Source organism: Arvicola amphibius, chromosome 3 (genome assembly GCF_903992535.2).
Source record: "Arvicola amphibius chromosome 3, mArvAmp1.2, whole genome shotgun sequence".
Lineage (NCBI taxonomy): Eukaryota > Metazoa > Chordata > Mammalia > Rodentia > Cricetidae > Arvicola > Arvicola amphibius.
This window is the reverse complement of record NC_052049.1, coordinates 188,530,479-188,551,342: the sequence shown is the minus strand read 5'-3', so window position 1 is coordinate 188,551,342 and position 20,864 is coordinate 188,530,479. Positions and strand designations below refer to the sequence as shown.

General features: G+C 49.0%; 1 protein-coding gene across 2 annotated transcripts; it reads right to left on the bottom strand.

The window, feature by feature from the left end:
• Positions 1–8,149: 8,149 nt before the first annotated feature.
• On the bottom strand, positions 8,150–16,177 carry Clec3b (C-type lectin domain family 3 member B). Of its 2 annotated transcripts, XM_038323860.1 has the most exons (4): positions 16,068–16,177; positions 14,605–14,785; positions 11,435–11,533; positions 8,150–8,592 (listed from the first exon to the last, which is right to left on the bottom strand). In XM_038323860.1, exons 2-4 carry the CDS (start codon positions 14,711–14,713, stop codon positions 8,192–8,194), a joined length of 609 nt encoding a protein of 202 aa, XP_038179788.1. In that variant the 5' UTR covers positions 14,714–14,785; positions 16,068–16,177; the 3' UTR covers positions 8,150–8,191. The 2 variants fall into 2 exon arrangements, with proteins under 2 accessions (XP_038179788.1, XP_038179789.1); XM_038323861.1 differs by lacking the exons at positions 14,605–14,785; positions 16,068–16,177 and adding an exon at positions 11,784–11,896.
• Between the last annotated feature and the right edge of the window lie 4,687 nt (positions 16,178–20,864).

Genomic DNA, 20,864 nt, shown 5'->3' with positions numbered 1-20,864 from the left:
TGCACACCTCCTAATCCTTCTGAGTAGTGCCCACTCCCTGGTGACTAAACATTCAGATCTACAAGCCCGTGGGAGCATTCTCATTCAAACCAACACAACCACTGTTCTTTGCTTCATAATGATCCCCATACCATGAGTCTGGCTGAACCACCTACTTCCCATCCTGCATCTGATACCAGGATGCAATCCAAAAACCACGTGATAACAGAATAGCTGAGGAAACCCTATTCTGGGAAAATCCCACTCCCAGAATTCCTCACGTCTTCCCCACTTCAGCATAGTAAAATAATAATACCCCCTCTGTGTTACATAGTTTCGCTATCCAAAGCTCAAGACTGCAGTCTCTGAAGAAGCCCACTCCCGCCCCTTACCTTGGGTGTGTGAGGCTGTCCTTTTCTGAGGCAGGCTTAAATCCGGATGTGCTTTTCTTTGTAGACCCCACGATGTTTTCCCTCAGCAACTCAACTTGGCTTAGTAATCCCAGCTGTGCTTGGTACCGAGTGCCTCCTGAAAACACTTTTATCCTGTGTCAGTAAAGACCACAGCTCACCATAGGTGGAGATCTCTGAAAACAATTGGGCAGCAACAGCCATTCACACTGATCTCTGTGCCCTGCTACCAGTAACATTGAGGCCACCTTAACTCCAGAGGAAGGAACTGAATAGGGATTGTGGTTGGACAGACAGTTGTAAAATGTTATGAGGGCTCTTCGCTGAATTATTTCCCTGAGACAAGGTTTCATATAGCTCAGGCTGATCTGGAATTTAGCAATACTCAAGGATGGTCTTGAACTTCTGCTTCTCCTGCCTCCACTTCCCATGTGCTAGGATTACAGAAGTGGCGCGGGGTGGGGGGTGGGGGGGCTCAGATAACCGTTCTGATCAGGTGACCCCTGATCTGATCAACTACAAAGTAGTTGGTCACTGGCAGGAAGGGCCATGTCAACGTTCTTTCTGTACTCAAATCCCTGCCCAAAAGCAGCCCAAAGATAGTCCACTGCCCTGGAGGTGGCAGCTGTCGGTTTTAGGTGCTATCAAAGAAATCTAAAAGGACTTATGTTTCTGGAGTCAGGGGTACAAGTTATTGGTTTTGTAAATCAATTTAGAATTTTTAATTTATCATTAATCTGTGTGAGGGAGGTGTGGGGCTGTGAGCACGCACCGCAGCACCTATGTGAAGATCAGAAGACAAACTTTAGACTCAATTCTCTTTGTTCCGATGTGTGTTTCCGGGATCGTCCTCAAAATCACAGGCTCTGCAGCAAGTGTCTGAAGCTGCAGATCTTGCTGATCCTAGTAACAAGTTTCTTCTTTCTTTCTTTATAATTATAACTTATTTATTATTGCATTGGTATTTTGCCAGCATGTAGTGTGTGTGATGCTGTCAGACCTTGAAGTTACAAAGAGTTGTGAGCTGGCCATGTGGGGTGCTGGAATTGACCACCTGGGTCTTCTGGAAGAGCAGTCTGTGCTCTTAACTGCTGAACCATCCTCTCCAAACCCGCCCTGGTAAAGGTTCTTTCTTTTTCTCTTCTCTTCCTTTCTTTCTTTTCTTTTCTTTCTTTCTTTCTTTCTTCTTCTTTCTTTCTTTCTTCTTCTTCTCTTATCTTTCTTTCTTTCTTTCCTTTCCCTTCCTTCCTTCCTTCCTTTGAGACAGGGTTTCTCTGTGTAGCTTTGGTGCCTGTCCTGGAACTAGCTCTGTAGACCAGCTGGTCTCAAACTCACAGAGATCCACCTGCCTCTCTGCATCCTGAGTGCTGGGATTAAAGGTGTGCACCACCACTGCCTAGCTGGTACAAGGTTCTTTTTTAAAAAAAGATTTATTTACTTATGATTCATATAATGTTCTGCCTGCATGTTTGCCTGCAGACCAGAAGAGGGCACCGGATCTCATTATAGATGGTGTGAGTCACCATGTGGGTGCTGGAAATTGAACTCAGGACCTCTGGAAGAGCAGTCGGTGCTCTTAACTGCCTGAGGCCATTTCTCCAGCCCTGGTACAAGGTTCTTAATCACTGAATCTGTTCAGGACCTGCTAGAGGCAGATGCTGAGCTGGGGTCAGGTGGGAGGGGAGATTTCTGAAAGGAAGCAGTCGTGAAGGGGGGGAAGCCTGCATCATGAGCAATGAATGAATTTATGGGGGTGGGACTGTTCATTTTTATTTTTATTTTTTCGAGACAAGACTCTTTATGTAGACTTTAGGTAGGGTAGACTTAACTTACAGTCCTAAGTCTGCTTTCCAAAGGGATGGGTTTGACAGGGCCTCCTGCTCCTGGATAAGAGATCTTACAAAGGCAGGTTTTTCTCTGTGTAGCTCTGGCTGTCCTAGCACTTGCTTTGCAGACCGCCTAGGAAGCTCTTCCCTGCTCATTTCTAGGTCCTCTCGCAGCAAGCCAGTGGTACAGGCTTCTTGAGTGGGCAGTGGGAAAAGTGAGGACCATTCTAGACAGACCTGCTGGGTATGAGTTCTGCATATGCGCTCCCACTGAGCCGATCCAGCGTGGCAGAGCTCAGACAGCCCTGACCTAACACAGGGCAGTTGGAGTCAGGTGACAACCTCTACTCAGAGTTTTGTGGAAAAGCAGGAAGTCTTGGTGCCTGCAGAATCACAACCTCTTTCTATTAAATGACAAGCTCCTCCCCTCCCCACCCCAACATACACCTTGCAAAGTCACAGGAACACTTGTCAAAAGGACTGTACTCTGAGCCCTGACACCAAGCAAAATACTTTGCACACATTGACGCCAAGGGAGGCACAGCCCACGTCTGTCCTGCCATCCTGTCAGCCGAGTTCAGAATGGGATCTGAAACTTTCCTTTGCTTAGAATCTTCTGAGTTTTGTCAACTGTCAGTAGAAATGTTCTTCATAAATACTGAGAGAACATTCTAGGGTATTAACACCACAAAATTGTTCTACCTTTAAAGTATGACCTGGAGACACTTCAAAAGTACAGTTGGGGCCGGGTGGTGGTGGCGCACGCCTTTAATCCCAGCACTCGGGAGGCAGAGGCAGGCGGATCTCTGAGTTCGAGGCCAGCCTGGTCTACAAGAGCTAGCTCCAGGACAGGCTCTAGAAACTACAGGGAAACCCTGTCTCGAAAAAACAAAAAAAAAAAAAAAAAAAAAAAAAAAAAGTACAGTTGGCCTGGCAGCGATACACACGCCATTAATCACAACCCGGGGAGGCAGAGGCAGGCAGAACTCTGAGTTTGAGGCCAGCTTGGACTACAAAATGAGTTCCAGGAAAAAAAAAAAAAGTATAGTTGATGTTTAAACAATAAAACACTTTGGGGACCAGGGTGAAAAAAGCCTTGTGTGTGTCCCTGTCTCCCCCAGCACCTCCACCGCTGCTACCTCCGACTCCTGTGTGTTGTGTCCCAGTCCACATGAGCAACAGCTCTCAAAGAACTGGGGACACTGTGAACGTCAGCGCATTACACGGACTAGAGGAAGCCTGGATTCCAACTCTGTCCACGTGGTCCTCAGATGGTATCCGACAGCAGAAGAATGCCCAGGCAGAGAGACGGCATTGCCTGGATCTCCTGTGAGGTCAGGGTAGATCACAAGGGTGGGTGGACACGGGTGTGAGGAAGATTTCCTTCTCTCCCCCTCCGTACTCCGTCTGGTATATTCTGTGGTTACTGGTCCTGCACAGATGCATCTCACTGTGTGGGTCCACTCCACAGCCCCACCTGTCTTTCTGCCCTCTGGCCACTCCGTGCCTGTGTAGAGCCCAGAGGACAACCTTTTCACTTTGACACGCCCTGCCTTTGAGCGTGACCCTAGCGGCCAATGTTTTTCTGCAAATGGTGCACAAGACTCAAACCACAGTTTTTGTGGCTGTGTCTCCCCAAGGCCACAGCACTGCTTGAGGAGAAAGTTGTCGAGCTGGACTCTAAGTCAAGTGTTCTTTCCTACCCAGGGCAACCACTGTGGAGTAACTGAAAATCTGGTTCGTTGTTTACCCAGTTAAGAAAATTCCAGTGGGGCTGGGGAGGTGGACCAGAGGTTAAGAGCACTGGCTGCTCTTCCAGAGGTTCTGAGTTTGATTGCCAGTACCCACATGGTGTCTCACAAGCTTCTGTAATGAGATTTGGTGCCTTCTCCTGGCCTGCAGTGATACATTCAGTTCAGGCAGAACACTGCATACATAACAATAAATAAATCTTAAAAAAGAAAAAGAAAACTCTACTGCCCCTCAGTGGTGGGCACACGCCTTTAATCCTGGTACTCAGGAGGCAGAGATAGGCGGATCTCTGAGTTTGAGGCTACAGCACACAATGCCTGTCTGGTGCTCTATGAGCTACCATACAGCTCTTGAAATTCGGGCAAGGGGGCTGGAGATTGAAACTCACAAAGACAGATACACGGACCTCTAGTCACTGGTAAGAAGCCCTCTATTCAATAGCACCACGAAGGCTTATATACCCAACAGTCAAGTGGGCCAACAGGTGAAAACCTTATCATCTGATCCTCAAGGCAGGCAACAACGTGCTCGTGAAGCAGAGCTGGTAAACAACTTTGACACAGCCTTAGTAACTCAAATCTAAAGGAAAGTAAAGATCACTAGCAAGGAAGAGCAGCTGGAGGCCAGGACTCCAAATGGTCCCAACACGGGGCTAGCCTGGTCTACAGAGCAAGTTACAGGACAGTCAAGGGTAAAGAGAAACCCTGTCTTGAAAAACCCAAAAATAAAATAAATTTTAATTTAAATTACAAAAGAAAGAAAAAAGAAAACTCTCGCATTTAGAGCTGACCCAAATTTCCCTTGCTATTGACCTGGTGTTTAAACCTGCCATGATCCAAAGATCACTTTCTTACTACAACAGCTCAGCTTTTTTTAAAAAAAAAGATTTATTTATTTATGTATATGAGCGGTCTTTTTGCACCTACATCTGAACACCCAAAGAGGTCATCAGATCCCATAGGACTGCAGTTGTAGACAGTTGTGAGCAGTAATGTGGATGCTGGGAATTGAACTCAGGACCTTTGGAAGAGCAGCCAGTGCTCTTAACCACTAACCCATCTCTCTAGTCCAGCTTAGCTCTTTGCATCAGCTGCTTTCTACAGGGAACAGAAACTGTCACATTTTCATCTTCAGCTAGCGGTGAGACCTTCTTAGCTTAACCTCCGCTGTGGCAACTTCATTTGAAGATTGTGTTCACAGTGCCTGAAACAACAGTGCTTTTTACTGGAGAAGGGGGGGTGTTCAGAGAGTGGGGCCAGGATTTCCACTTTAATTAATTAATAAACCATGCTCTTATGTGAGTCACTGGCTCATAAAAAGCAGGTGAGGAGGGATCTGACATCAGGCATCAGAAATAACCCTAAACACTCTGAATGGAATGGTGTTTTTACACAATTATGTATTCCCAATCACAAACACATGCCAGCACCAAGTACTGTTGCGCCCTTTTGAACTTTTTATTTATTCATTTATTTACTTGCTTTGGTTTTCGAGACAGGGTTTCTCTGTAGTTTTGGAGCCTGTCCTGGAGCTAGCTCTTGTAGACCAGGTTGGCCTCGAACTCACAGAGATCTGCCTGCCTCTGCTGAGTGCTGGGATTAAGGCATGTGCTACCACTGCCCAGAAAAATTTTTAATTGTGTGTGTGTGTGTGTGTTGCTAGAGTTTAAACCTAAATCTTACGCATGCTAAGCAATCTTATCACTGAACTCATCCCCAGCAAATATGATGTTCTCAATCAGATAAAGGGGTAGGGGATTCTTGGTAGGATTTTTGAGGTCTTTTGTTGTTGTATTTGTTTGAGACCTTCTTTCAATGTATCCCTGGCTGTTTGGGAACTCAAAGACGTCTGCCTGCCTCTGCTTCCAAAGTGCTGGGATTGAAGGCGCATGCCCCCACGCCTAGCAGTTTTTGTTTGTTTTTTGAGATTGGGTCTAGGATGACTTTGAACACTCAGCACTCCTCCTGCCTCAGTCTTAAATTGCTGGATACAGGCATAGATTTAGATGAATTTTTTTCAAGGGCACATGGGGGAGCCATGGTAATATGTGTGGAGGCCAGAGGACAGCTCTGGGGAGTTGTCTCTCTCCTCCTCAGATCCTCAGGCTTGTATGGCAACCACTTTTACCTGTTAAGACATCTTCCTGGTTCAGACAAGTGTTGTTGTTTTAATGGCTAGAATAAAGCAGAATTTGGCACCAACACTATTTCCATTGTTACTTTTAGGGCTGTGAAATGTAAAATTGTAAAATGTAAAATGGAGAGATGGCTCAGTAGTTAAAAGCACACATTGCTCTTCTAGATCCCAGAACCCAGACCAGGTGTCTCAGAATCACCTGTAAATCCTGCTCCAGGGAGATCTGGTGCCTCTATAGTCTCCACAGACATACACACACAGGCATACACACACATACACACAGATATACACATACACACATACACACTCACATACACACACACACAATCAAACTGTTCAGATAACTACATTGGTGGAACTGGAGAGAATTTTGTTATAATGTTCAGAGCTCAGCTGGAACTTCTAAGGTACAGGTCCAAAAGTGTTCTTTAACCATTGGGAAGTATCTTGCACAGTGATCAGCTGAAGGCTTAGTCTGTGCAAAGGATGCTGAAAGCAAAGGACTAAATTTGCTGGGCAGTGTTGGCGCACACCTTTAATTCTAGCACTCAGGAGTCAGAGGCAGGCGGATCTCTGTGAGTTCTAGGACAGCCTGGTCTACATAGCGAGTTCCAGGACAGCCATGGCTACAGAGAAACCCTGTCTTGAAAAGCCAAAAAAAAAAAAAAAAGTACTAAGTTAGTAAAATGAATCTGAGTGAGTCTGTCATTAGCAAACCCCTATTTCAAAGCATCCCTCTGATTTCCATCCAGGATGTGGTGAAGAGTTAGCCTTTTGAGGCAGGAGGATTTTGTGAATGAACCCTGGAGCTGCTCAAAGTCCACCTGGATAACACAGTAAGATTTTTTTCTAAAGAGCAAACAGCTGGGAGGACAGGCGGACGAGTTTGCAGTATGTAGGTGCTCTAAACCTAAGACCATTCCAGCAGATGACGAACAGGAAGTCATCCTCTTTCCCACACTGCCATCTTCTGGTGGAAGGCGGTAATGTTCATTGCCTGCCTAGACCCACGACTTAGGAAATTTGAGCAGGACCATGAGGGGTCAGCTGCCCTGATGGCTGACCCCTCACCCTTGAATGTTCTCACACACCGACAGCTATGGCTCTCACCACCCTGCCATGACTCTGTATTCCATACAATGAGTGCCAATGATAGGCAGCCTGGCAGTGGAGTACACAGTCACTGCAAGCGGCCTCCCGTTCCAGTCAAATCGCGCTGTCCTCAGTGTGGGACTGAAGGCTGACGAGGAACTGTGGGCCTGTCCGGAAGCAGAAGGTGCTGGGAAAGCCCCCTCCAGTGCACGAATGGCTGTGCTAAGGGGATCAGACACTTCCTTGTTGTAAGACACAATAACACATATTGTCCTGGGTGGATAAAACTAAACCAGACTATATATTTAAAGTTCCTGCACTATGGTGGGCTCAGTGATGTTCTGTGCTGATCTGGAGCCATACAGAACCCCTGGTTGGCCGGCCGGCCCAGACAGTGCTAGTAACTGTGGTGTTTTGGCTCCTGGACTAGCCTCCTGGGATGAGGATTGAGACAGATCTCCCTGGGAAGCCTTGGCAACCCATTCATCCTTTACCCCACAGCAGATCTCTGCATGCCCGGGGGAATCTCCAGATGGATCCCCAGCAAGAGAAAGGATAAAGCCCCCAAACATACCCGCCAGAATTGGAGTGTGTGTCTTATTCTAACAGAGGAGAGTGGCCGCTACAAAAAAGCAGGCTGGAAATGTGACTAAGGCTCTCTTGGGTTTTGGGCCAGGCTCCGGGAATCTTCGCCCCACCCTGACGTGGCGACCAGCCAACTTCGGGGATTCTGAACAGCTTTATTTGCAAAAAAAAAAAAAAAACAGGCAAGGAGGAATCCAAGACAAAAAGGCCTCTCCCGCCCCTCTCAGGACCCTGCATCTGCTTTTCTCTCACCAGGGACCAGCACGCACGCCCCGTTCTCTGGAGCTCGACTCCGCCCACCGAAGCCCCGCCCCTTAGCAACCCACAAGCCCCACCCACCAACAGCGCCCGCCTCTTTGCGGTCCTCACCCCTCCCTGGCCCAGGCCGCGCCCCTTAGCGCAGGGGTCAGGCTACACGATGGCGAACTGGCAGACGTAAGGCAATTGGTCGCGGCAGCGCTTGTCGAACCACTTGCCGTTGGCCGCTACGGCCAGGGCGGCGCAGTTCTCGGCTTTGCCGCCGTCGGGCTGCGCCGTGATCTCCGTCTCCCAGTTCTTGAAGGCCAGGCGGCCGCCGGTCATGTCCACCCAGGCGCCTTCCGCGGCCATGTCGTTGAGGCCCATCCAGATCTCCACCTCGCTGCCTACGCTCTGGCGCGCGTACTCGAATAGAGCCTCGTTCTCCAGCCCCGACTGCGGCGTGCCCAGCGTGCCCCCACGGGAGATGCAGTCCTCGCTCGCCTCATGGAAGGTCTTCGGCTGAGGGAAGGCCAGGAAGCACTTCAGGTTTACTTTGGTGCCCTTTAGGCATACTGAAAGGAGAAATAGCAGTCATGAGTTTCGGACGCCCCAAGCCACACTGTCCCCAGCCTCCATCCCATCCCATCCATTGCTTGAAACCTGGTCCTTCCGCTACAGGACCCTGCCGTGGCAGGCACTGAAGAAGCCAGAATACTGTCCACGAGGAATTGGTGCCCTGGTCCGGGAATGACCACCCCTCTGATGCAAAGGGCTCCTTAGCTAGGGTCACTGACTTCCAGAGATGGAGTACAAAAGCCACCTGGTTTCTGCCCAGGGCCACAGAGGCTAGCGTCAGGCTTATTCTGAGCTTAACCTCTCTCGGGTCTGCTTCATTCCTCACCCTCCGCAGGCTGCGGCGACCTCGGTTTCCCCAACTAGCCAGAGCCTCCCACGCTGTGCTCCATCACCGGGCTCTGCTCTAGGTTCAAGCCACTAGCTAGTTCACAGTGCCAGGCATCTGCCTACTTGAGATGGAGACCACAGTCCAGGTACTTAGTACTTCCACCTCAGTCTGAGGGCTAGCAAGCTTTACCACAGGGGATCAACACAGGGGACCTCTGCCCAGGCCAGGTCCCAAGTAAAGGGAAGGGAGGCCTTTCCGAATGGCTTCTGAACTAGTGCTTAGTGGAACACTGGTCTCCCAGGTTAGGAGGAACAGACATGGGGTGAGCTTGGTGTAGCAGTTTGTGTTTAACTTCTCTCTCTCTCTCTCTCTCTCTCTCTCTCTCTCTCTCTCGTTTTTGTTTTTTGAGACAGAATCCTTCTGTAGCTTTGGAGCCTGTCCTGGAACTCGCTTTGTAGATCAGACTGGCCTCGAACTCACTTGCCTCTGCCTCCCAAGTGTTGGGATAAAAGGCATGCACCACCACTACCCGACATAGCTTGATTTCAAACCACCATCAGGCAGATGGGGTATGCCTCACTTGTGGGGTCATATACGTTAGGAGTACATATTGGCCCCTACCCCATGCACTTAGTCCTTCCACTCAGTGAGTAGTCAGGAGGAGCATCCCTACGTCTCAGAGGGATTTGACAAATGAGCCTCACGGAAGTGTGTATTCACAGATTCATAGACTTGTAGCACACCCATCACACTCTCGGGTACATCGTACACCTAGATCAAGACCAAGCACACACATGGCATGCTCACTGCACACCACAGAACTGAGGCAAGATCACAGGGAGAGTGGGAGTAGAGACACTGCGCAAAGACCATGGTGGAGAGGACAACCAGCCTGGCCGCAAAGTTCTGTGCGTTTAGCCAGTCTGAAAACAAAGGCTGGCTCTGGCTCTCCTGGCCTTTGGAGTGCCCAGCAGGGTGACTGTGGGCCTTCCTCTGCCTCAGTTAGCCCACCTTTTATTTTTTTTTTAAATATTTATTTATTATGTATACAGTGTTCTGTCTGCATGTATGCCTGCAAGCCAGAAGTGGGTGCCAGATCTCATTACAGGTTGTGGTGAGTAATCATGTGGTTGCTGGGAATTGAACTCAGGACCTCTGGAAGAGCAGTCAGTGCTCTTAACTGCTGAGCCATCTCTCCAGCCCCCATCTTTTATTTTTTTAAAAAATACTTACTTTCACTAAAGATTTTTATATGTGCATGTTATGTGTATGTCTGAGTGAGTGTGTGCCATGTCTGTGTGGGGTTACCCTAGGGCAGAAGAAGGCATTGGATCCCCTGGGGCTAGAATTATACAGTCACCATGTGGGTGCAGGGGATTGAACCCACCAGACTCTCTGGAAGAGCAGCTAGGTCTCTTAATAACTGAGCCATCTCTCCAGCTCCAAGATTTTATTTATCATATTATTATTTGTTTTGTCTTTGAGACAGAGTCTCACTGTATGACCCTGACTGGCCTGGAACTCACTTTGTAGACCAGGCTGGACTTGAACTCAGAAACTCAGAGATCCACTGCCTGTGTCTACCAAGTGGTGGGATTAAAGGTGTGTGCCACCATGCCTGGCTTTGTTTTTATTTTTAAGGTGTGTGTGTGTATGTGTGTGTGTGTGAGAGAGAGAGAGAGAGAGAGAGAGAGAGAGAGAGAGAGAGAGGAAGAGAGAGACTTGTGCATGAATGTCTATATGTGTCCGTGTATGTGTGCATGTGTGAGAGAGAGACTCATGCATGAGTGTCCATGTGTGTGTGTGTGTGTGTGTGTGTGTGAGAGAGAGAGAGAGAGAGAGAGAGAGAGAGAGAGAGAGAGAGAGAGGATGCACAAGAGTGTAGTGCCCATGGAGGACAGGAAGCATTAGATCCTTTGGAACTGGGGTTACAGGCAGTTGTGAGACGCCAGACGTGGCTCTGGGAATCAAACTCTGTCCTCTACGGAAACAATAGCGTTCTTGATTGTCGTGCCATCTCTCCAGCCCCCATCAGCTGGCATACTTTAACACTGGGACTGACAAATGCTGGCCTGTTTACTGTGATTCAGAGGCATCTGTAAAGCACAGACACACACGAGGGGTGGGCACCGGGGAGGGGAGCCATGTGCCCCAGGGCAGTGACACACTAAATACAATTCCCCTGCAGCTGGCCTAGGCCGTACTACAATTCCTGGCCCTGATCCAGAGCTCACACTTTCACGGGGTGGTGGTAGGTTCCTGTTGGGAGAAACCTCCTGGCTTCTGCAGCACTGACCCTCCACACCCTCTAGCTGTGACCAGACCCAGCTGTGCCCAAATGGATGGGTTGTACAGATGTAAGTCAGGCAGTCTCCCCCAAGGAACCATGTGAAAACAGAGGCTCCTGAGCTTGGCACTGGCTGGAAACTGAGCCTGCTTCCCCGCTTCTGCCCGTTACCAGCCTGGCCACTTCTTGGGCGTGTCCGTCCACACAGTCACGCTACACTCACCGGTCTGTAAGGCCTGCTGCTCCTTCAACAGGGCCACCTCCTGGGCCAGGCTGTCCAGCCTGTTCTTGAGCTCCTCAAACATCTTTGGGCTCACCACATCTAGGACAGAGAGGCATGAGGCCATGAAAACCCGAGGCGGGCAGATGCTCCCTTCTCTTCTGCCAGCCCCGAAGAGGTAAGGGGGAATTACTTTTCCCAGCCTAGGCTGCTTGGTGATCTTCTATCTCTGCCCCCTGCCTAAGGAACTGACCCTCCAGTGGGCTCTTTTTGCCCTGGTTCCTCTCCAGGCTTCCCTATCCTGCATTTGTCAGGGTGGGATTAGCAGGAGTCAGGGAAACAGCCACCTTACCAGCTCCATTTATGGGCCATAAAATCACAGAGGTCAATTCCCCCAGGATGTGGACCAAGCCCCAGTCTGAGCTGAGGGTGACAGGGACACACGTTCACCAACACAGCTCCACCTTATCACATACACACAGTGTGAGAGGAAAACAGCACCCTGGAGTGACTGAGGAAGCTCAGGGGAAATGACACAGCACAGAGATCTCAGCTGCAGCTGAGGGAGAGCAGAGGAGCCACTTCTGGTAGAGCTTCCTGCAGAAGGACTTGGGCTTGCTGTGCACCTCCTCAGCCTTGCTGTGCACCTCCTCAGCCATGCTCACAGTCAGCCAGTCAGCCCTAAGGCATGGGCAAGTACCATCCTGGGTACTCACCATTTCACAAGGAAACCGAGGCCAGATTTAAATGAGCTGCCTAGGATGGTAGAGCAGCTGGCCCGAGCCACAGAGCCAATGCTCTTCCCGTCTGCTCCATGGTACATGACATCCCTGATAGGGACTGCCCGCATGGGTGATTGACATGTGCACCAGCAGGTGTAGGTGAGGGACACCGTGTGTGTCAGCTGGAGCTGTGCATGGACTCCTGTCTTTCTGAAGTCCCAGGGGTTCCTTGGAAAACTCTGCTCGGCTTGAGGCAAAGGACAGGGGGTCTACAGAGGGAGTTCCAGGACAGCCAGGGCTACACAGAGAAACCCTGTCTTGAAAACAAACCAATTAACGAACAAACAAACAAAAAAAAGACATGGACTTGCATGTACAAAAATCGGTGATATAACTTATCAAGTGTGGGGAAAATAACACCCAGCGGAACAAGGTCTGCACAGCAGACAGGGTTGGAGCCAGAGTCACTCCGTACCGCTGCTTCAACCTCTGGGTTCACAGACGCTGTGCGCAATGATACAGAACACCAGCACAGGGCACCATGTGGGTAATGTGAGTCGGAAACGGAACCAGGGTGTGTGTTTGAGCTCTCGTGGGAACCATCGATGGCCAGAGCTTGAGTGTGGTCATTACTGAAGACAGGAGCAGCCTTGAGCCTCTTCTTTCCCGTAACTGACATGATTTACAAGACCGGGAAAAACTTGAGAAACTAGCAATCATTTTCCATATTCAGAAATCCTGCTTGCCTTTGGATCTACATCCCTCACACCACATGCCTTGGTGGCAAAGTTGGCGGTGCTGAAGGACAGAACCATGTGAGGTATTCAGTCCCCCTAATTTAAATGAACACTTTGTAGACAGTTATTATATATTGATCTGATTGAAGAAATCAGAGCCATCCAAAAAACCTTCCCAATCCAGACTGCTCCCTGCTTTTCCTTCCAAGAGTAGTCTCTGCTATCTTTGTAGATTCTTCTGGACAGTTCTATACATAGTCAACAGATATTTACTTTTAGCTCAGTCCATTCAAATTTTCTAAATAATTATTGACATGTTAATTGCTCAGGTTCTCGGGCTTCATCTCCATATACATCATGATAGATCTCTTTGTCAAAGTGATGTTAATAAAGTATCCATTCTGTTTTGAATTTTGTTTACATTGTAAACTTAACTTTTGGTTATTTTTGAGACAGGGTCTCCCTGTGTATTCTTGTCTGGCCTGGAACTCACTATGTAGACCAGGCTGGCCTCAGACTCAGAGATCCACCTGCCTCTGCCTCCAAAATACTGAGATTTAAGGCAAGCACCACCCCCCGGTTTTGTTTGTTTTTGTTTGCTTGTTTGTTTGTTTGAAGTGCTGAAGATGGAGCCTGGACATCACACATTCTAGGCAAGCACTCAGTAGAGTACACAGGAAGATGCTAACTCTGACCCCTAGAGTTTTGTTGTTTTTTGAGTCAGGGGTTCTGTAGTTTTGGCTGGCTTCAAATTTGCTATATAATTGAAGAAACCTTGAATTTATAACCCTCCTGCATTCTCTTCCTAGTGCTGGGGTTAGTGTGAACCACCACTCTGGGTTCTGTGTGTTGCTGGGGATCAACCCAGTTCCTTGCAGATGCTGGGCAAGCACCCTATCAACCAAGTTCTGCGTGTTTGCTGTAGCCCTGGGCTCCGAGGTACTGGTTTTTGTATATCACTATCCAGGTATAGAGGACCTGTATATTCTCCACACCCTTTCCTTTGACTGGGCTCTAGCCGTTCCTGAGTCTCCACCTCTGGCTCTTCCTGTCACCCTCGAGGTCCTGTAGGGGTGACAACCTCAGTCATCACTGTAACATCCTGCAGTTTCATGTCCACCCCTCCCAGGATGACCTCACCCTCAGCATTTCAGAGGAGAGCAGAGATGCTCTGAGCTTACTCTAGGATGAAAGTCAGAGTCCACTGTCCCCCATTTCCCCTGTGTGTGCCAAGCAAAGGTTTGTCCGGGGGGGGGGGGGGGCTTTATACAGTTTACATTACTAAACGTTGGCTGCAAGTCTTTGAGTGAATTCTACTCCTCTTGGGCTCACAGTTGAGAAAACCCAGGCTGGTGCTCCCTGATAGGAACTGACCAGCTACAAGCTGGAGGTTCGATTTCTTTGACATATCGGGTGTTAGAGGGGAAGCAGATGTCAGTTTAGAAAATCTATAAGGTTCTTCTCCATCCTAAGAGTCGGGGACTCTTGCAGTTCTGACAACCATCCCTGCTGCGAGAACTCCCAAGCCACCAGATTCTTTCACCAAAGTCCCAGGAAGACTCATCAATCAGAATCAGACATGAAGGGAAGGAACAGGAAGGAGTTAACGAAAGCAGGGCAGCTGCCCCTAGAGTGTAGGGAAGGTGACTGCCCCCCCCAGGATGAAGGAAGGGCTGCCCTAGAGGGTAGGGAGGGGCAGCTGCCCCCTTCTTACCTTTCTTGACATTTGTGGCTTTCTTGGTCTTGGGGGTGGGTGACTCTGCAGTGACCTGGGACAAGAAGGAGAAGAGGCAGAAAAGCAGGTAGGTGCTCCAAAATCCCATCCTGCTGCTTCTGGCTGCAATGCCTGGGTCGGGAAGCAGTGGTCACTGCAGCCTGGGCTGCACTTCTTAAGGCTGTGGAAACAAGGACCTCTGTCTTGGAAACCCTCCGAAAACTTGGCTGAGGACACACAAAACAGGAAAGAAAAAAAAGTGATGCAAGCCTGCCAAAGGAGAAAGGCTTGGGAGACACAGCTACACTGCTGTGGACAACCACCCAGCAGCCTGGCTAGCCTCCCGGAAAGTCAGCATTTCAGGAGATTCTAATAGACAGCCAATAGCTGTCATTGCTCAATCCGTCCAGTGATCATTTCAGGCAAGAGCCAGGTTGGGCCTGACATTGGCTCAATGAGTCTCTGTACCCACAGAAATATCCTTTCCCATTTTGTTGGGGAAACTGAGGCTCAGTAGGGTAAAGGGTGTCTACAAACTACTCAGCCACTAAGGGACAGTGACTAGGCTAGCAGCCTTAGTGGAATGCAAGATAGACCTTCCTTTCCTCACATTTTCCCCTCAAAAATCTGCCCTGAAGTCATAAGAGAGAGCAAAAAAGGGGACCAGAGCAGAGAAAGGAACCAGAGGGCCTTGGAGTAGCAGTGTCAGAGAGGGAGCAGGGGCAGTGTCCTCTGGATGTGCACCAAAGGACATCAAAGCTCTGCAGGATGGAGGGAGGCATTGCCAGTGTGAGAACCCAAGCACTGGGAGGGAGAACTGTGTGAGCAGAGAGTGGTGGCAGAGACCGTGGGGACACGGATGACATATGCAGACCCTACTAACGACAGTGGGAACTAGGCTTCTTTTCAGAGAAGGGGTTTATGAACATGTAGAAAGAGGAAGTTGCTGAACCCTGCAGTATATGGTTAAAAGCAGAGCTCCCAACGAGCCCCTGTGAACATGCACACATTCAGAGAAATCCGTATGTGTAGTTAACATAAGCATGCAGATACATCTGTTTCCCAGCTGTCCCTGGAACGGCCTTGGAGCTGCAAATCCTCTTGGCACATAAGTGCAGAATGCAGCATTCTATCAGAGGGGCAGGAAATGAACCCAAACGTGTCACACCGCCAGAAAGCAAGATACTTAGAGAATGCTGTGTACCCATCAGTGGGGTACAGCTACCCTGAAAGAGCTGCCTATGGTGTGAGCCCAGCAGTGTTTGGGGATTCTGTAGACTGAGAGCCATCGCACAAGCATCAGCATCAGCCTAGACGAGATGAACACACAATTCAACACCAAAAACTGGACTGGAACCTTAGACACAGGAGGACAGTTGACGACCAATGGGATGTAAGGGACCCATGGCAGAGCTATGTTCCTATTTCTATCCCAGCTCCAACAACGTAGAACATGTTCTCACCTTTAGGGAGCCCAGGTGAACCACTTATTCAAAATTGGCTTCTGGGGATAAAGTTCTTTGTAGAGTAGTTGAAATTTTCGGTGAATTTGACCTTTTATAAAATAAAATGCAAGGCTGAAGAGACAGCTCAGCAGTTAAGAGCACTGACTGCTCTTCCAGAGGACCCAGGTTCAATTCCTAGCACCCACAAGGCAGCTCCCAGCTGTCTGTAATTCCAGTTCCAGGGAGCCCAACACCCTCATACAGACATATGAGCAGGCAAAACACCAATGCACATAAAATAAAAATAAATTACAAAAAATAAAATGCAGGGCTGGGGGCATAGCTCAGTTGGTATAGTGTATGCCTAGCATGGAAGCCCTGGGTTTGACCCTTAGCATGAAATAAACAGGGTATTGTGCACACCTGTGATCCTAGCATTTGAGAGTCTGAAGCAGAAGGTTCAGGAGTTAAAAGCCACAAGTCCCTGTCTCAAAAGGGGGAAAAAAGGGCCGGGCGGTGGTGGCGCACGCCTTTAATCCCAGCACTCGGGAGGCAGAGGCAGGCGGATCTCTGTGAGTTCGAGACCAGCCTGGTCTACAAGAGCTAGTTCCAGGACAGGCTCCAAAGCCACAGAGAAACCCTGTCTCGAAAAAAAAAAAACAAAAACAAAAAGGGGAGGGACAAAAAGAAAGCAATACCATGTCATCAGCCTTTCCCTGCTCTCTGAACCAGCCTTGATCATCTGGCTGGGGAGGGGCAAGTTGTCCAGGCCCAGGAGAAGGAGCCTAGATGGTTCAAGGGCATCCAGCTGGAAGCAGAGCATATGCAGGGCCCCTTACATGGCAGAAAGAGCCACCACCCCTCACTTCCTTAAGTGGGAGAGGGCTTGTCTCACAGCTGGAACCTCAGTGAGGTAATCTGGGGACTAGTGATTGCATAACCTAACAAAGACTCTTGCTTCCAGGAAAACTGGGCGGGTAGAAAATGTAGGGGGAAGTTAATAATTCTTTTTAAAAACAAACAAACAAAAACTCCATTGATCCCCCAACTCCTCACCTTGGTCTGACTCCATTACAGACAGCATAAGATGTGTGGGATATCTAAGTATATGTTAGTTCAAGATGTTCCCCCAAATGGGCCTGAGTGTTAAGACCCTGCCTTAGGTTTGTTGAGGAGGTTGTTCTACGTGTGTAAAACATGGGAGAGCCTTAGTGGACTAATGCACATCAGGAACTGTGCAAGCCTGTGGTGTTTCATGGCCATAACAGGGCAAGCACCTATGCTGTGCCCTAGGGTTTGCAGTAGGGCATCACTGGGCACTTCACAGCTCGAGAAGGCAGGGAGGGAAGATGACCAATAGACAGGCCAGAGAAGGAATCAGAATGGTGGTCCACGTGGGGATCAAGGAAGAAGGAGAAAGGATTTGTAGCTTTGTGACAGAGAGGCATCTCCTGGATCCTTGAGCACCTGTGGGGACAGGGAGGAGCCTGAGAGGAAGCTAGCAACACAGATGGAGATAGCAAGACTGGAGGCCATGGGGAAACCACACAGGGAGACTGTGATCAGAACATACTTGGGGGAAGGGATGAGCAGAGAGTGAAACACACCAGGGACTGTCAAACATTAGTTCCAAGCATTGGCTTCACCTGCCCTGGGGAGCGACTCTTTCCTACTTGATCTAGCAAGTGAACCCTGAATCTTTAAGGTCAACTTTGGGGGTTAAAGTAAGCAGCAGGCAACATCCTTGGTCATTTAACCTGCAGTACTTTGAAAGGGGTGGGTCTGTGTGCACACATTACATAGAGCTACATGCAGGCACAAGGTTGGTACTCCATTTGTGTTGTTAAAATGCCTACTCTAGAATTAGGATGGTGGGGAGGGTGTCTTGGCTAGGGGCTTCTTGGTGTGGGGGGTCCTTTTGCCTATGTGATGTTTTTATTGGCTAATGAATAAAGAAACTGGCTTGGCCTGATAAGGTAGAACAGAGCTAGGTGGGGAAAACTAAATGGAATGCTGGGAGAAAGGAGGCAGAGTCAGAGAGGTCATGGAGCCACCAGAGACACACTGGGAACTTTACCAGGTAAGCCACAGCCACGTGGCAATATACAGATTAAAAGAAATGGGTTAAATGAATATGAGTTAGCCAATAAGAAGCTAGAACTAATGGGCCAAGCGGTGATTTAAATAATATGGCTTCTGTGTGATTATTTTGATTCTGGGCAACCAGGACAAGCAAGCGGCATTCCTCTTACAGCTTCCCCAGGCTTAGAAACATCTCCACAGCTGGAGACTCCAGCTGTTTTGAGGGAACTCAATTTATCACCCAGTTTTAAACCTATGCCCACCAGTGGCAAGTATGGCAACCTCAGAATATTTCAAAGCCAGGAATGGTGACTCATGCCTGTAATCCCAACACGCGCATGCGCACGCACACGCGCGCGCACACACAAGTACAGCAGTTATACCTACATATGTACATAAATATCAATCTTTATGAAATTTTTATTTTGAATTGTATGTATGTATGTATGTATGTATGTATGTATGTATGTATGTATGGGTTTGTAAATGTGCCCATGGAGGCCAGAAGAGGGCATTAGATCTCCTAGAACTGGAGTTATAGGTGTTTGGAAGTTGCCTGGGATAGGTGCTGGGAACTAAACTCAGGTCCTCTGGAAGAGTGGGAAGACCTCAGATCAAAAACAAAAAAACAAACAAAAACACCCCAAAAATCCATGTTGTGAATAGAACACTGCCCTGTGTACTTGTAACAAAATGGCATTTTGCCAAATGTAAGCACGTATCACAATTTATGTAGCCCTTGTGGTGGCCCTTGAATGAAGATGGCCTCCATAGGCTCATAGGGAGTGGTGCTATTAGGTGTGGCCTTGCTGGAGGAAGCTGTCACTGGGGGTGGGCTTTCAGGTTTCAGATGCTCAAGCCAGGCCAAGTCACTCTGTTCCAACTGCCTTTGGATCCAGATGTAGAACTCTCAGCTACCTCTTCAGCATGTCTGCCTGCATGCCACCATGTTTCCTACCAAGATGAACTGAACTTTTGAACTGTAACCCAGCCCCAATTAAATGTTTTCCTTTATTTTTTTTATTGTCTGTGTGTGCGCCTGCAGGCCAGAAGAGGGCACCAGACCCCATTACAGATGGTTGTGAGCCACCATGTGGTTGCTGGGAATTGAACTCAGGACCTTTGGAAGAGCAGACAATGCTCTTAACCTCTGAGCCATCTCTCCAGCCCCATGTTTTCCTTTATAAAGAATTGCCATGGTCTGGGCAGTGGTAGCCCACATTTAATCCCAGCACTTGGGAGGCAGGGGCAGATCTCTGTGAGTTTGAGGCCAGCCAGGGCTGTTGTACAGAGAAACCCTGTCTGGAACCCCTACAACCCCAATAAAAAAGAAGAGCTGCCATGATCATGGTGTCTCTTCACAGCAACAGAAACCCTGACAGCCCCATTTAGCAGTTTGTCGTTCTTTAATTGCTTCAGTGGATTTCACAGGTGAAATGGTTCACGCTCTCTCAAGTCTGCCTTAAAGAACAGGCTGGGAGCCAGGCAGTGGTGGCACACTCCTTCAATCCCAGCACTGGAGAGGCAGGTGGATCTCTGAGTTTGAGGCCAGCCTAGTCTACAGAGCAAATTCCAGGACAGCCAGGCTATACAGAGAGGAGAGAGGAGAGAGAAGAAAGAGAGAGGGAGAGGGAGGAGAGGGAGAGAGGGGGGAGGGGGAGAGGGAGAGAGAGACGGGGTGAGAGAGAGAGAGGATTACAAAGTATCTCCCAGTCTGCTCTCAGTATATGGTGTCCCTGCAGGCTTGATGTTGGCCCCTAAGACGTTACTCAGTGGCCCCTGGCAGTCATTCAGGAGGCTAGCAACTGGGCATCATCGTCTGTCCCTTTTCTTCCTATTATTCCTTTAAGTTTCCCGCCCCCAGTCCAAGCCTCTGTAGTATTGGGCTTAAACCTGGGGCCTTGTACATACTAGGCAAGTACTCTACACCCCAGCCCCATTTCCTGGTTTTTCTAACCTTTAGTGGTGCAGCAATCAGAGTACAGACTATATATGGGGCCTCTTATGTGCAGCCTGAACTTCTGTACAAAGCCACGGGCGCACAAGTTATAAGAGTAACCCTGGTTCACTTATTACCCAAACTGGGTCTGTAAAGCATTCGCATCCTCTCCCTGCCCAGGTGTGGAGCACCAGCTGCAGCGCACTCCAACAGGCCATCTGGAACCCCACCCCCTCATCCCCCAACTACAGATCTGTGGCACAGTCCTCATCACGGGTCACAGGAGAGCAGTCAGGGCTGGTTTCGGCTGGGACAGACAAATTAATGTTTCTCCAAGGAACCGTGTGCTAAGTCTTACCAAGCTTAGAGGCAGAAACCTGCGAAGAGGGTAAGGTGCACAGTAACTTTCCAGGGCTAGGGTTTGTTTTCCTGTTGTTTATTCAACCATATCACCCACCCACCCCCAGCTTTGAAAACTTTTAAAAGTTAAGAATTAGACCAAACAAGATCTGGGCTCCCCACCCATATCTGCCCAAATATGAAAACTCTGGCACAGCAAGGAACTGGCCCTCGCCCAGCCCTCACAGATGTTTCTCTTCAGCTCTGCTGGCCCTGTGTCAGCAGCAGCGCGCCCTAGCCTGAGGCCTACTTCCCAAACCCCTTCAAAGGCCACAGCTTTCAGAGTAGTCCCACCCTTGGCCTAAACCTTGGACCCTGGCTCTGTCCTGTGCCTTGAGGCCGTGGGGCCTGCGGTGGTAGGCCTTGGGAGGACAGCAACTCACTACATGGCTTGG